We start from the raw sequence: 18,074 nt of genomic DNA on the forward strand, positions 1-18,074 counted from the left end.
AATGGAGAGCCCATTCTTGGATGCAAAATTTTTTTTGTAAAAAAGTAATGGGTAAAATTGATCACTAAAGAAGAATTTCTTTTCAAACCATCAGTTTCATCTCATATACCAAGATGAGAAGATTTCAATAATTTTCTTTTGTGCTGGATGAAAATCATGATGCTACTGCTCAACTTTTAATCTTCAATTCATGATACTGATAGAAATTTTAAAATTTTGGAAGAAATGGATGGTCTTCATAGCTAAAAGGAAGAATTAACAAAGATGAATTTGTTGATGTCTTATAAGAAACTAAAAGTTAAAAAAACTACTACAAATGGAGGTTTGAATGAATGCTCATGAAACATTATCTGCTCGTATTTCATTAAAAATGATAGGATCAAATGATTTTTTTGCTGCATTATTTAACAGCAAAACTGTACAAGAAAATTAAAAAATTTTACTCATTTATAGATGTTATATAGACAAATTTCATCAAATGTAGAGCATGAATCACAAGCAACTTCTGCAGAAACTGGAGTAGAATTATGAAGGTGTTCTTAATTATATCTGGAGATTAAGTGGCTTAGCAAATAAAATCACTTAAGTGATTTCATTTCCCTTAAAAAATGAAATGCATATATTTATATGGAAAAGTATGAAGAAATATCAAAATTGATGGGTCTATCTGAATAGATACACCTACTAGAATTGAAAGATAGAAATAGCACTGACATGAATTAAATCTGAAATTCACAACAAAAGTATACTACTACAGTTTTCATAGATCAAAGCATGTGAAATGGAACTCAAATTACTAAAAAGAAATTTAGAGAGAAAAAAAAAAATTCATAACTTGTCATTTTGTAAACCATATTTGAAAAGGAGATCAAGACTATTATGGCAACCATTTACATATATAAAAAGTAATGAATTACTTCAAAAGTGATTCAACTCTATAAAGTGTTCACCTTAATTATTGAATATGTTCCTGATAATTTACATCTAGAATAATTGATATTCAGACATATTATATATATATATATATATATATATATATATATATATATATGGGTAGGAAGGGAACCATTTTCAGTTACAGAAGCTAAGTGAAATTTTATGTAGTCTAACTTCTACATTTCCTCTTCTAAAGAAATAAGCTGGAATGATACCCTGTGTTTGCAAACATAGTTTTTTTGTGGATAAACATTTTTCAAACATGAATTATATCAAAAACAAATATTCTTCTGTTCTCCAAGGTGGATATTTGCAGATTTCCCAATTTGACCATAATAAGAAAATTTACAAGAACAAAAGATTGCAAATTTATGATTTAACCATTCACAGGCAAGTTTATTGGATTTACCGTTTTGTATTAGTACTACTGGCAGTAAAGTAGATTATATCAAAAACAAATTTCAATTGCAAATGACTGAAGACTAATAATTAGGTTTGATGAAATGAATACAGCACAGAAATAATTAAACATGTTTAATAGTTGTTCCTATATTTCATCTCTGTCACAGACATCAGGTATACAATATTAAAATTGTAATAACACAGATAAAATAAAAAAAATTAAGTGGAAGTACTTGGCACTAGAAGACTATAGTCCTATGAAGGGTGCCCTCTATGGGTGTTGCTGACTAGCCTTAGCTGTTGGGCAGGAGGCATAACAATTAATGCTTCTTTTGGAAGTTTAATTCAACGATATTTATTTATATTAGGCTGGTTTATAAATTTGTTGCCGATTTAAAAAAAAAAATTCAAGTTTGTATTTGCTCCAGTCAAACATAGGAGTAATTTTCCATTTGATTCTGTGCAAGGCAATCAGTTGTAACTGGCCATGAACAGAAGAAAAGCAGTGAATGCTTTTCTTCTGTTTCTCCGATGTGGATGTTGGCAGATGCCCAATTTAACCATAATAAGATAAGTTGCAAGAACAAAGAAATATTGTAAATTCCTGCAATGCAGAGAGGAGGGAGTAAATCCTTAGGAGAGTGGATAAATGCAGCCAGCTTCATATAAGGTTTGAAAGTAGTGCAGAAATTATGTTTCTTTCAAGTTTTTCGGGTTCCCTAAATAATAGGGCAGGGGTGTTCAACACATCGATCGTGATCGACTGGTCGATCGCAGAGCGATTTTTGGTCGATCTCTTGTGTATTCCTCCTTCCTTACAAATTTAATTCAAACTGAAAACATAATATTTTATTTATCATTATTTTGTATTAGTTTTAATTCGCTTTAAGTGTATTGCTATTGTTTATTTATTTTTCGTTAAAATTATCAAATCACTAATTATTAAATATTCCAAAGCACATTACATCGATTTTTTACTTAGGTTAAGTCCCATGTGAATATTGAAAAAAATAAACTTTGTTTGTCTCGGTATAGTTTGTATTAGATGTTTTTGTAAATAACTCTTTTGAAGCTAACTGTATATACTGCTTTACTAAGAATATGTTAGATGTTAAAAACAAAGGCAATGTTTTTGTCACCGAAGCTGTACATGGTGGCATTAGAAAGATTGTTATTGAAACTTGTATGTATTAGAAAGGCTTGCAGGCTCTAAGTGTAAACGTCTCCGAAGTCAGTCAGAAAGAGTTCAAACAACTTTCCAATGGCCAGAAACTTACAATCAAAAGAAAGCGGAGGAGAACAAAAGGTGTGCCGAACTTGAAACGTAAGATGAAAGACTCATACCAATTCTTTGGAGGTTGCCAAACTTCATGTGAGGTCTCAGAGGAGGCCTAATAAAAAGGAACTGAAGCAAGCAGAAAGGGTCCTGGTTCCAGAATTACTGTCAGAGAAGAGGCCGCCTGGTCCACAATTGCTGTCAGAGAGACTGCCCGAATCCAAGTTGCTTGAGAGAAGAGTTTCCAGCTTCCAGAAAGGAGCTTCTCGGTTCGAGACGTCACTAGAGAGAGACTACTTCTAGGCCACAGACAAGGTTTCAAATTGCCAAAAGGAAGAGTTCCAATTACTGGAGAAAAGTTTCCAGGCCAGGTTAATGTCAGACATCACCAGTGTGTTGCGTTTTAATTACAATTTGATGAATCAAACGACTTCACTGATATTGCTCAGTCAATGGCATTTATTCGCATGATATTTCAAGATTATTCAGGTAAAGAACTTTTGAAAATTATACCATTACTGGGAAGGATTAGGGGAGAAGACATTTTTTGGCATTTGATGAATTTGTGAAACAACACAAACTTCCGCCTTTTTAAACTTGTGTCTATTACTACTGATGGTGCCCCTGCAATGATAGGTAATAAATCAGGTTTCATTTCATTATGTAAAAACGGTGACAAATATCCCGAGTTTTTAACGTACCACTGTATTATTCACCAACAAGTACTGTGTAGTAAAAGATTAAACCACAAAAGATGTTTTGGATATTACATTTAAAATTGTAAATTCTGTTCGAGGAAAAGCCCTGCAACGGTGGTTATTTAAATTACAGGCAGATGATGATTAGGGAACTTCTGTTGTACAATAATGTTTGCTGGCTCAGCAGAAGTCAATTTTTAGGAAGATTTCTTGTATTAATTAACGATATAAAAAATTTTCTTGATGAAAAAGGAGATATTTATGCACAATTGAGTGATAAAAGATGGTTGTTATACTTATCATTTTTAGTAGATTTCTGTACGAAATTAAGCAATTTAAATTTAGAGTTACAAGGTAAAGATAAAAATTTAATTGACATGTTAAGTCCAATAAAAACTTTCCAACGATACTTACTTTTATTAAAGAAAAATATAAATGACTGCGAATTTAGACATCTCCCATATTTATTAAAATTTTTTGAACAAAATCAAGAAATGCTTCGCTATGATTTAAAAGAATTTATTCACGAAATAGAATTAGTTGAGGAAGAAATAAATTCAAGATTTAAAGATTTTAATAAAACTGAAATGATTGTATCTTTTATCAATAATTTATTTCAAGAAAACTTGAACATCACAGAAATTTCAAATAAAATTAGTGGGCTGTTTGACATAAACCAAGCTGAAGTAGAACTTGAGAAATTCAGAATAGTTTACATTTAAAATCAATAAACAATGAAGTCATTTGGAAGTATGCACATGAAAAATTCTCAATATTAACTGATATTGTACGAAAAATTCTGCCATGTTTCAGATTGACATACTTGTCAGAATCCACTTTTTCAAATATGAACGTCATAAAAAATCAATTAAGAAACCAAATTACAAATGATCATTTGGATGATTGTCTGCGATTGGCCACTTCTTCATATCAACTTGACTATGAAAATATTGCGAGGTCCAAACAATGCCAAATTTCACTTTTTTTTTTTTTTTTTTTTTTTTTTTTTTTTTTTTAAATCAACCAGCATTTCCTGTAACTTGTGAGTTTCTAATCAATCTGTTGTTTTTTCTAACTTTGGTTTTCCAAAATAGAGAAATAAATATTTTATTCCAATATATTTGTGTTTTTTTTGTTGTATTAAAATAATTAAAAGTGATAAATATATTTTTAAATACACAAATAAAGTTTTTAGTTGTGTATTTTTTTTAATTGTTTATTTGTGCATAATCAGATATCAGGTTTGGGGGAATGTGATCTATATAAGAGAGTAGATTGCCAAATAACTTTTTATAGAAAAGTAGCTAGTGTAGTAAAAAAGGTTGAACACCACTGATATAGGGTATAGTAAGAGAATTGCTATAATCTGCATGTTGAGAGGGAGGTGAGGAATAACCATTTTGTTAATGTTTCTGACATTGTAGCCACTGGACAGGAAGGTATGGGCAAATAGTTCACCTGGATGCCTCTTTCATGAATTTAGACTTCAAGTGTAACTTTTCCCAGTTAATGTTTTGCATGTTATTATAATTTTAATATTGTATCCCTGAAGATGTCTCTGTGACAAAAATGAAATATGGGAATTATTAAACCTCTGTTTAATTATTTCTCTGTGCTGTATTAAACTTAATTACGAGTGTAAACCAGCACCTAGGCTTAATACTTGCCTGACTGATACAATTTCAACACTTCAAATTATTACTACTATCTATGAAGTAGAATTTTGCTAAACTGACAAAAAATAAACAAAATATCAAAGCTCTCATTAATAAATATCATGGAAATTTTTGTTTAGGTTACCATTAATTTATTTCTTTTGTTTGTGTTATACATTAATCAAAGTAGCTTAATATGTGGTATATGTGGTAGAATTTCCATTAATCTATTCGAGTTTTTAAAACAGCATCTTCAAAGAAGTAGAGCCATTTTCTCCAAAAATGGAAGCAAATTAATGGTAGTTATTTTTTAAACAGTTGCAATGCTTTACATATTTTCTTACAATTTTATTATAAATAGATAATTGAAAATGCCAAACCATTGCAATTTACTTTTGTACAAATATTTCTAAAATCTGCAAAATGCATATCTTGGCATCTTTGGGTGACTTGTAATCTATAAATATACAGTGGAACCTCGATTGCCGAACTTAATTCGTTCCCAAAGGCTGTTCGGAAACCGAATTGTTCGAAAACTGAAACCATTTTCCCATAAGAATTAATGTAAAATGGATTAATCCATTCCCGAACCACAGATGATTGTTTATTTAAACCTTTACAACAGTACTTCATGCATAAGATCTTATACAAACATAATGAAAATGTATAAAATCTTACATAAAAAGAATAAACACAATAAATAGATAAAATAAAAACGAAAATTTAACTTCATATATTGAAGAGAGTTGATGGCGTAAGTGGAAGGAGGTGAGTAAGGGAAGTCCCCTTCCATAAAAACATTAGGTTACTGTCCTTCTGGGGTTTTTTCTCTTTCTGTCTCTTGGCACCACTCGACTCTGCTTGAGACACACTAGGCATCTGTCTCACTAAAAGCCTGTCCAATGACATTTGTTTTTGCCTGCGTTTTAAAATGTTTCTGAAGTGAGACATGGCACTGTCATTGAAATGGTTTATGATGCAGTTTGTTACAGCTTTATGGGGGTGATATCTTGCCACAAAACTTTGCACCTCACCCCATTTCGCACGCATTTCTTTGATCAAAGAACTAGGAACATCCTCAATCCCTTCCACTGTGTCTAAAGACATTTCCTTCACCACCATTTTTTCCTGCTCCTTCTGAAGGTGTTCCAGTATTTCCGTGGTGAGTTCATTCCTGTGATCCTCCACATCAGCGTTGTCAACTTCCAAGCCCATGCTTTTGCCCAGAGACACAATATCGACAAGAGAAACATGCTCAGCCTCAATGTCTCTGTCTGCTACACAGTCTGGCCACAATTTTCTCCAGGTCAAGTTCATCGTCCTGTAAGACACTTGCACCCAGGTTTTGTCAAGGATACTTAAGCAATGGAGGATGTTGAAGTGATTTTTCCAGAATTCTCTGAGTGTTAATTCTGTGTCAGAGGTCACTTCAAAACACCTTTGAAACAGTGCTTTGGTGTAGAGTTTCTTAAAGTTCGAAATGACCTGTTAGTCCATAGGCTGAATTAAAGAAGCTGTGTTAGGGGCAGGAACTTCACTGTGATAAAATCAGACTCCTCTACTAACTCGTCCTCCAAGCCTGGAGGGTGAGTAGGAGCATTGTCCATCACAATCTAATTGGCAAATTTTTTACTTCAAAGTATTTTCTCACACTTGGGGTAAAGACTTCATGGATCCACTCAATAAACAATTGCCTGGTTACCCAAGCCATACTATTAGCCCTCCACATAACAGGCAATTTACTTTTCATCACATTATTTTTCTTAAACTCAAGCAATGGCTTGACCTTGAAGTCCCCACTTGCATTTCCACATAGCAAAAGAGTCAGCCTGTTTTTCATTGGCTTGTGTTCTGGCAATGCTTTTTCCTCCTGAGTGATGTAGGTCCTCTTTGACCATTTTTTCCAAAATAGGCCAGTTTCATCACAATTGAACACTTGTTGGGTAAGAAAATCCTCAGCCTTTACATAGTCACTAAATTCTTGCACATATTTTCTCAGCAGCTTTTCGGTTCGAACTCGCAGTCTCCTTCATGCCTAACCACACTATGTATGCCGCTTCTCCTCTTAAATTTCTCGAATCACCCTCTACCAGCTTTGAACACATCATTATCAGCACTCTTATGAGGGTTTTTCTTTAGCAGGTCATCATGTAATTGCCTCGCTTTTTCACAAATCATAGTCTCAGAAACACTATCACCAACTGTTTCTCGTTTATCCAAATCAGCAATTTTCCCACTTCTTCAATCGTCTGCGATGTTTGTTTAGTAAGAACTTTCACTCCTTTTGCAACCTCAGCTCTCTTGATCGCCTCTTTATTTTTGAGTATTTTACATATTGATGATTTCGCCATACTGAACTGCATAGCAAAATTCAAGACACGAATGCCATTTTCAGCTTTGAATATGATTTCTTTTTTCATCTCTAGCGTGGTTCTAACAACTTTTCTTTCCGCTTTGCTGCTATCACTATTCTTCTGCAGCCCCATGGTGGCTTAATTAATAATAATTCATGAAAAAACAACAACAAAACACAAAGAAAATCAAGAAATTTCACTGCAAATTTGAGCAGGTGTCTGCACTGGACGAAGGCTGCAGCTTTCCTGCCTTACAACTCAGCACGTGGAACACGTGGTTGCCGCTTGCCTGTTCGAGAACTGAAATTGTGTTTGGAAACCGGGGCGTTTTTTTGTTCAGAAACCAAATTGTTCGAGAACAGAGGCGTTTGACAACCGAGGTTCCACTGTATAATAATTCAGGTGTGGCTGACTTACTCCAAAGTCTCAATGTGACCAATGTCAATAAAAATTTACCAACCTCTGGTCTAGTTCATAATTTATGACAAGTAAAGTAACATGCATTAATCAACTGTAAGTCTTCTAACTTGTATTCTTGGATAATATCACTGCAGTGCTGCCTGGATTAGGTTAGATTATTTCTACAGCATTGATAAACTACTACAGTTGCCATACTCTTCTCTGTAGATATTGTATGGCAACTGTAGTACCACTGATTTTTAGAATAAAGTAATGATGAGTATATCCAAAATTTTCTTTGTTGTCTAACTCACAAACTGAGAAATTAATGACATCTTCATAGCACAAAGATATAACTAGGAGTGACTACATCATCCAGCATTTAATAACTTTTTTGAAAGTAAAGCAAATTTAATTCCCATTAATCAGGAAAGAAGAGTAGTTTAGCAAGATGTTTGTGACAGTGTAAAATCTAAATGTTCTTATTGCATAAATTTTATTACCTTGTACCCAATTAATTAAACTTGAAATACCTGAAGTATTTATGTGCAACATTTCTGCAATTTTATTACCATATGATGCATCAAACATGATCAAAGCAAATCCAAAAAAAAAATAAATAAAATAAAATAAACTGCAGAGACAATTTTTCACTACTTATATTTAACTCATAATCAGATGAACATTAACTCAAATAACGGACTTATAAACCATTACCTTGATTCTTCAGGGTAACAAAGAATAAATTTTCCACAAGCTAAACAAGCAGCTAGATGAAAGAGATAAAGAAAAAAGAATTGGACAAATTTTTAAATATTGAATGAAATTACATTATTTATTAAAATATATAAATCAGGCTTTTATATAATATTTATATAAAATAAATACATTAGGCTTTTTTTGCCTAATGTCTATCATCATCATCATCCTTATACCCTCTTTTACCTTGCGGTGTCGAGGGTCCATTGATCATTGGACCTCACTCCGTTTACAGGATAAGGTGGTCAGCCTTATACACCGGTGTATCCTATGGCCTGTAGTGCTGAGTTCTCGAGGCCAGTTTGCCTGCTTTGCGGGATGAAAAACCCCAGAATAAACTGGGGAAAAAACCCTGCTGTCCACGCCCAAGACTGGCTAACTTGGCTATGGCTGAGGAAGATCCTTCAGCTCCTCACGTCACCGACGGGAATCGAACCTAGGACACTCCTTCCCCAGGCATCTGGTTGCGAAGCGCATAGCCACTAGGCTAAGTCTATTCCAGCAAAAATCAAAAATTTATTTTCCTTTGCAAGCTGCATTCAACAGTTTTAAATGCGAGTTTAACACTTTTTATTAAAACATTTTGCAAACAGTAAAATACTAATGAAAGCAAATTATATGATTCAGTTTGTTATTTTTGACAAAACAATATTTTAAAAAAATTATTCTCAATTCATATCTAAATAACTGAGTTGTTCATTTTAATTTCAGCACTTAAGGAAAAAAAGTTTTAGAATTTCTCCACGTGGATAGGCTTATGTGTTCGTCAGACATTTTTGTAATAGATTTCACGGTTTGATACACGCTGCAAGTACTATTACTAGCCCCACTGTTACACCAGATTGTGGTTGTTTTGCATTTGTAACAAACTTTGTGTTGTGTGCTCTGAAGATGCTGGATATAATACCAGCAAAATATTAGCTTTTAAGTTAATAAATAGTTATTTTCTTAATCATCTGTGTTCATTTAGAATTTCTCCTCAGTCCTTATGAATAGATAAAACAGGCCATCAATGTGTAATTTCAAGGCTATAAAATGGAACTTCCCTAATTACATGTCTAAACAAGTCTTGAAATCCCAAACTATATTTTTCATATATGCAGATCCATAGTCTGCAATTAAGTTTTGTGCTGTAAAAAAATCTGAAAGTCATCTGCAAAATTTTATTTATCATATAGCAGGCAGTCTACAGATACATAAAGGACTGTTTCATCCTTTTGGCTGATGACACTATATTTTTAAATTTGAAAAAACATTACACTTGAAGGGAGATTGCTCAAACAAGTCCAATAAAAAGAATAACTGAAAAAAAAAAGTAATGTTGTGTTCCTATGTATTAGGAGAGGGAGGGGTAATGGGGCTATGGAGTATTTTATCTATTTTGTAGGGATTGTAGCTATTGGCCAAGAGCATATGGCGCAGAAATATAAGCAGTTAATAAAACATCTTTTGATAAAACTGTTTGGTGTTGTTAATACCGTTAAAAATAAGTAATGAATAACCGTCAACATCTAAGATATCTGTTAGATTGTAAATTGAAATTTTATGTAGGACTATAATAGTATATGTACACTAATTAAGGATGCACAAAAGAAATTTGATGATAATGATAGCTTTGCCCCCCTCCCCATTTTTTTTAATGAAAGGAAGTTACTTACCATCTCTCACTGGCCAGCTATCATCCTGAAAGCATTCTAATAATGTCTGTAACAGATGTGGTACATGTGGGCTCAGTACTTCCTGTTTGATCTGTTAAGCAATTCAAAACATTGTATAGATCTAAGTTTCTGATAGCATTCTACACTAACATTACTCCCTAAAATTTTCTTTAGAAAAATAATTAGGAAAACATTTTCCTTATGTATAAGATTTATGAAACATAGATGCACATGCGCACACACACAAATTCATACATGGAATGAGTTATTAATACTCAATAGTTATACTAAGTGATACACAAAACACGATATTTCAAATATTTTATTACATAATGAAAAAAATGTTAATAACACTTTCATTACCTTTTTTCAGTATCTTTTATTTCTGATAATTCTACAAGTTAAGAAAACAGTAAACCAAAGGAAGAAAAATGTAATTCAACTAGAACATAGCAGAAGCATTAAGTTTTGACGACAGCTTGGCCATAACATATTGTAAACTTATTATATTAGTACTGTGGATGTGCTCAGAACTAGAAATCCAGAAACTCTGGATTTCTATTTCTGAGCATTTCAAATGTGGAAATGCATGTTATTCATTTCTCATTCTTGTTCTGCCTAAGTTATTTCTTATTTTAAATTTATTCTTGTGTTTCCATTGAGTTCCACATCTTTTCAGAAAACAGTAAAACAGATCTCAATCTCAGTGTGGACTTGCAATGCCAGGAGTCTAGCAAATGATCAGAAGAAACTTTATTTCTTCATTTTTTTTTAATACATGTATGTGTGTGTAAAATCGTAACAGTACAACACATAAAAAGGTACTACTGCATACGTACTTGGAACTGTTACTATTGAATTTTTCATTATTTATTTGATACCATTAATTATGGTTTATAAGACAAATCAAAATATTTATATCTAATTTGTATTTTTAAACACCTGGCACAAGCTATACAGAGTTTATATAAAGACAAAATAAAGTTGCAATTAGGTAATAAATTAAAAAAAAAAGACCAAAATTAATCAAGGTATTTATCTCCAACTATATCCAATATACATATTAATCAAGTTATTAAAATATGGAAAATAACAATAAAACAAGGTATCCAGTTGACCAACATAAATGTTTTTAATGTAATGCTGTAAGTAGATGATCAGATAATATTACAAAACGAACTTCAAAAATCAGTTTATGAATTAAATAAAATAAGCCAACAATACAATTTAAAGATTTCACAAAAGAAACCAAAAACCATATCAGTTCAAGGTCGAGATCATATTATCAGATCAAAAACAGTCATAGCAGATAAAATAATAGAACGGGTGATGCAGTTTAATTATTTAGGTTGATTAATAATATATTTAAAAGACAAAGATATAGAGAAAAGATAAAATAAATAAATTTCAGAAAATCAAAAAGAACAATAAGATGAGAAACCCAACTTAAATATTATAAACTAATGGCCACTCCCACTCTACACCCTCTGTCAAAAAAGAAACTGAACTTTTCGAAAATAGAAGAAACTAGTGGTGCCACCTGTTTTATCTTTTTGTTTTTGAAAGCAGCAACCTTCATTAGTGTTGCATCAACTGTTTATGACATCTGTTTCATTAGAAGCCGAGTTATAGTTCCAAGAGTGACAGTGTGTTTTGACGAACAGTCGGAAAATGAGTTTCAAACAGAGAGCTGCGACTGATTTTTGTGTTAAGCTTGATAAAGGTTTTACCGAAACACATCAAATGCTTCAAAAAGTATATGGTGATGAATGCTTATCCCATACCCAAGTTTACAAGTGATTTAAGTGATTTCAAAGGGGTCGTGAGACGCTTGAGGACGACGAAAAGCTGGGCCGTCCAAAAACTGGACTGAGCGAAGTTAACATCCAAAAAGTGCGCGATTTCATCAAAGAAAACCAGAAATCGTCAGTGAGATTGATTGAAGATGAATTGGAGATTCCAAAATCAACTGTGCACAACATTTTGACTGACAGTTTGGGCCTTCGTAAATTGAATTCGCGATTTGTTCCCCACAAGTTGACCGACAACCAAAAAATGTATCGAATTGAACACTGCAAGGACCTCATTAAAACCGCTCATAAGGATTCAAAGTTCCTTGAAACGATCGTTACTGGTGATGAAACGTGGTGTTTTGAGTATGAACCCGTAACAAAGCGCCAGAGTGCTGAGCGGAGACCACCAGAAGAGCAGCATCTGAAAAAAAGTTGCTTGGAGAAGTCAAAAGTAAAGACAATGCTGATTTGTTTCTACGATTCCAAGGGCATTATCTAAAAGGTATTCATTTCGCCAGGCCAAACGGTCAATGGTGAGTTTTATCTTGAAGCGATTGATAGCGAGAATTCGTTGTGTATGGCATGAATATTGTAAAAACAGGTATCACCTTATTATTAAAATACTCTGGATCAAAGATGGTTGTAGAAAGTTTTTTCACTTGGATAAAGGATCATAAAGTAACTTATACATGACAAGAAATTATATTCTTGTTTAATCCTTTATCCAAGTGTAAACAAAGTTTATGCATGAAGTATTTTCGCCACCAGGTTACTTGTATGCAGAGGCCAGTTAACTTCATAAGGTAGTTGACTGAATAGTTCATAGAGGAGTTGGCAGCTGATTTCTTAAGTCATTTCTATTAAGTAGCCTTAACAGCCCCTATATAAACAAGTAGCCTAGCTGTGAAGATACTTCATGTGTAAACTTTGCTTGCTTACACTCAGATAAAGGATTTTAAACAAGAATATAATTGCTTCTCAAGTATAATTTAATCTGTGGGATCATGTGGAATGCAACATTTGCTAGCTGATGGCAGTGCTTTACTCAGCTACTGACCTCTGGACCATTATTCTGTCTAGTTGGTCCAAAATACCTCAGGACATCTTCCAGCTCTAGTGGAGTCAATGATAAGATGGGTGCAATTATCTCGGCCAACGTATACTAGGTAAATAGTCAATGTTTTATCTCATGAGAGTATGTTTCTCATATTGTCTGCTTTTGTATTCCATTCTTTTTCATGGTGGTGTAGTTTTTTTTGTATTTTTTATATCTGGTTTTTGGTAATGCTTTGAATTCTGTTCAATGTAATTCTTTGCTATTTTCTTTGTATACTGATTGTGACCTCATTTACTATATATTCAGTTCACCATCATGAAATTTTACTATTTGTAAACGAGGACCTTAAAATAAGAGATATAGTAGGGAACTTAGGCCAGACTTTTCCATAGTTTGTTATAGTGCATAATTTATGGTGATGTTTGCTATGGCATACATCAGTACAGAATGAGTGATGGTACTCATTCCTTGCTAGCAGAAAAAAATTGAAAATTGAAAGGATATCAAAAGAAAAATGAAAATACTATTTACCGATTGTTACTTCATAATGTGATAATGCTTTTAGAATATGAACAGCACATTAGAACAACTTTTGTGAGGTACTAGAAGGTATGATTACTACTGGCACAGGTGATGAGTTTTTTTGCATTTAGCGTTTTCAAAATTAGACCTAACCTGTTAATGATGGACTTATCAGTGTTCTGGACTTCAGTATAGGCTATGAATGAAGCTGGAGTTTTTTCTCTCAAACCACTTACAATAATTGGTTTTCTTTTCTTGGACCACCCAGACACGTTTTTTTGATGAGCTATAGTTTGGATATAGGATGGGAATTTTCAACAGATTCAGGAATGAAGGCCTTTGTTCCAAGACAAATAATATAACAAGATCACAAGTACCTGGACTACAGATCATAAATCATAGTCTGACCATGCAGACAATGGTTTCCATTACCACAGAAAGGAGGAGTAAAAATCTCTGAGGTCTTCCCACTTGGCATTGTTGTGGCACCAAAGCACAGGAGGTTGTGAATGCACGAGAGAAGGACATTCCACAAGAGATGAAACTTGGATGAGATTGTGATCTGAGTTATCAAGAGGATCAGTCACCTCAAAATTGTACTTAGAAGATCTGCTTAAAAAAGACCCAGAGAATGTAAACAATCATCATCATCAAATTCCTGACATGTATCCTCAACTGCAGATCATAACTCATAGTCTGACCATGCAGACAATGGTTTCCATTACCACAGAAAGGAGGAGTAAAAATCTCTGAGGTCATCCCATTTGGCACTGCTGTGGCGCCAAAGCACAGGAGGTTGTGAATGCACAAGAGGACTCTCCACAAGAGATGTAACTTGGATGAGATTGCGATCTCAGTTATCAAAAGGATCACTAACCTCAAAATTGTATTAGAACTGCTTAAAAAAAGACCCAGAGAATGTAAACAATCATCAAATCCCTGACATGTATCCTCAAAGGGTATATAGTATAAGAGTAATACATGAAAAACTTACATCACCAATAACTTCCAATAACAAGATAAAATCTACAATTTTTCTTCAAATCAATCTGTTACCTTTCAGAATTCCAACATTATCAGATCTTATATTTCTGTTTTCTAGAGCACTTTCTATATCAATCCACTTATTTCTTGGTCTTTCTCTGGATCTTTTCCCTGCCAACCTGACAGAGAACACTTTGCTAATTTTTCTCTCCCATTCTGTCCAAGTGACCATACCACCTGAGATTAGCTCTGCCAACACATTCCTGGATGCTGACAATATCCAGTTCTTTCCTAATATCCTTGTTTTTTTAATATGACATTGCCAATGATGCCATCTGTTCATGTCCCTAATCTTTCTCAGGACTCTCATATATGCAGTCTCTAGTCTTTGGTCAAGTGTTTTATTTCTAACCCAGCTCTCAGAACCATAAGTTAAAATTGGCTTGAACACTATCTTGTATACAGCTAATTTAGTATTTTGACTAATTTTCTCTTATTCCATATAAATTTATTCGGTTGACTTCCTACTATACCAGCTTTATTGATTCTGTTGTCTATTTCCATATTACCATATTCACTAAAAAGCATGCCTAAATAGTTGAAATGTTTTACTTCTTCTATAGGTTCTCCATTCACAATGCAGCTGATATTTTCAATGCTTCTGCCTATTTTCATTGTATTCTTGTTGTTGCTGAAATTCATAACATATCTATTAAAACAGTTATTCAATTTATCCAGGAAATCTTGCAGACTTACACTGGATGTATTTAGAAGTATAACATCATCTGCATAAAGTAAAGAGCTGAGATTAATATCTCCAATTATGATATCAGGTTTAATACCACTTTTCTTCATAATGTGATCCATATAGATAATGAAAAACAGAGGGGATAATGTACATCCTTGCCTGACACTAGATTTAACATTAAACCACCTTCCTGTATTTCCTTCAATTCTAATTGCTGACTCACAACTCTGAAAACAAACTCCAACTCAACATCACCAGAGTTAAAGATCGGTACTATCAACATAAGAAGCCTGAATGGCAAAGAAATGGAGCTAGCTGAGGAATTGGATAAGTACCAGATCGACATAATAGGGGTGACTAAAACAAAAAACAAAAAAAAAAAAGACCAAAACAGGTGAGATCTTTCTGAGCAATAAATACAAAATGTTATATTCAGGAAATGACAATCAAGGAAAAGAAGGAGTAGCCATAGTATTCAACACAAAATACAAGGCTAATCTTCTTGAATGGCAGTCAGTCTCAAGCAGAGTAATGTGGGCAAATATGAGAATGGGGAACTGGACAATGAGACTTATTTGTGCCTATGGTCCCACAGAAGGTTCTACTAAGGTAGAAGTGGAGGAATTTTTTGATGCTTTAGAAAAAGGAACTGACACAATGAAAAAGGAAAAGTTGGTCCTTGTTGGTGATCTGAATAGCAGACTAGGAAATGACTGTGAGACATACAAAAATATTTTGGGAAAATTTGGAGAAAAGAGCAAAGCTAATAATAATGGCAAATACCTGTTGGATTTCTGCTCATTCATCAAATTCCTGCCATGTACCCTCAAGAGGTGTACAGGATATGATAGTACTACATGAAAAAAATTACATCATTACTAACTTCCTATCTACAATTTCCCTCCAAATCAGTCTGTTACTTGTCAAGCCTCCAACATTATCAGATCTTATATTTTTTTGCTAATCTTTCTTCGCCCATTCTGTTTAGGTGACCATACCACCTGAGATTAGCTCTGCTAATGCTTTCCTGGATGTTGACAATGTTAAGTTCTTTCCTAATATCCTCGTTTTTAATATGATATTGCCACTGATGCCATCTGTTCACGCCTATAATCTTTCTCAGGACTCTCATATCTGCGGTCTCTAGTCTTTGGTCAAGTGTTTTACTTCTGACCCAGCTCTCAGATCCATAAGTTAAAACTGGTTTGAACACTGTCTTGTATACAGCTAATTTAGTGTTCCTACTAATTTCTCTCTTATTCCATATGAATTTATTCAATTGACTTCCTACCATACCAGCTTTGCTGATTCTGTTGTCTATTTCTATATTTAATTTACCATCTTCAGTAAAAATCATGCTAAGTAACTGAAATGTTTTACTTGTTCCACAGGTTCTCCATTCACAACACAGTAGACATTTTCAATGACTCTGCCTATTTTCATTGTCTTTGTCTTTTTATTGCTGACCTTCATACCATTTCTATTACAACAGCTATTCAATTTAGTCAGAGAATCTTGCAGACTTGTAGTGGATTTATTTAGAAGTATAACATTATCCGCATAAAGCAAAGAGCTGACATTAACATCTCCAATTTTGATATCATTTTTAATACCACTTTCCTTCATAATGTGATCCATATAGATAATGAATAACAGAGGCGATAATGTACATCCTTGTCTCACACCAGATTTAACGTTAAACCATCTTCCTGTGCTTCCTTCAATTCTAACTGCTGACTTACAACTTAATTAAAGACAAGTATTGCTTGATATAATGCCCTACTGACATCATACAGGTGTAGCATCTTGAATAGTTTCTACTTGGCACCTTGTCATATGCATTTTCCAAATCGATGAAACTTAAATACAGATCTCTGTTATATTCCCATGCTTTCTCGACTATTTGTCGTAAAGTGAAGATCTGATACTGACAGCCTCTATTTGGCCTGAATCCAGCTTGCTCTACACCGAGCTTTTCTTCCACAATTCTTCTCAACCGTTTCTCAAGTATACTTGCATAGATCTTGCCAGGAACACTCAGTAGAGAAATACCTCTGTAATTCTCACATTGTTTTATTTCCCTTTTTATGTATGGGTACTATGAGAGCTCTGCTCCAATCACTTGGAATTCGTCCCTCTGCCCATGCCTTCTGAACTATGCAGTACAAACACTGTACCGCCTACTTGAGCATTTCTGATTGAATATCATCTACTCCAGCCTTTCTATATTTCAGGCTTTTGATACCTTATTCTACTTCAAGTATGGATATGTGTTCCTGATTGCATGTCTGTTGAGTGTTTTGTGTTTAGCTTTCTTACATTTGTCTTCATATTCTCTAAGAGCACAAGCTGACTTATTTGCCAATAACTTTTTGATATGCTTTCTTCTTTTCTTTACTGTCTCTAACTTCCTGTGTCCACTATGGAGTTCTGATTTTTCTCTCCTTGCAGACAACCTCGCCACATGCCTCTCTGGGTGAATCAATCAATCAATGTTTTCTTCAGGATTTGCCACTGAATCTCCAATGTTTGGTTCCTGTTCTGAAACTCTTTCATTTTTTCTTCAATAATCTTTGTGTATTTTAGCCTACAATTCACAGCTGAGAGCTGCTCAACTTTTATTTACCTTAAAACTTTCTTACATGTTCTTCTTTTCAATATGAAATTCAATTTTATCCTGCGCTAGACTAAATTGTGATCACTTCCAATTTCAAAATCACTGTTCACTCCAGTGTCCTGCACATGAGAAAACATCACTATTAACAATAACATTGTCAATGAGACTTTCCTTATTCCTTGTCCCTTCTCTCCATGTGAATTTGTGCATATTTTT

The 18,074-nt window shown here is 33.7% G+C and overlaps 1 protein-coding gene across 1 annotated transcript in view; it reads right to left on the reverse strand.

Annotated features, from left to right (window-relative positions):
• LOC150102616 (uncharacterized) overlaps positions 1-18,074 on the reverse strand; it is a 234,723-nt gene that overhangs the window by 103,003 nt on the left and 113,646 nt on the right. Inside the window, exons 9-10 of the mRNA XM_090398679.1 lie at positions 10,138-10,228; positions 8,438-8,489 (exon numbers count right to left, since the gene is read on the reverse strand). Coding sequence (XP_090254805.1) covers positions 8,438-8,489; positions 10,138-10,228 — 143 coding nt within the window. The remainder of the gene's footprint in view (positions 1-8,437; positions 8,490-10,137; positions 10,229-18,074) is intronic.

The sequence above is a fragment of the Typopeltis vanoorti genome, chromosome 10 (genome assembly GCF_054136105.1).
Source record: "Typopeltis vanoorti isolate ZY-2024b chromosome 10, IOZ_Tvanoo_1.0, whole genome shotgun sequence".
In the NCBI taxonomy this organism is placed as follows: Eukaryota; Metazoa; Arthropoda; class Arachnida; order Uropygi; family Thelyphonidae; genus Typopeltis; species Typopeltis vanoorti.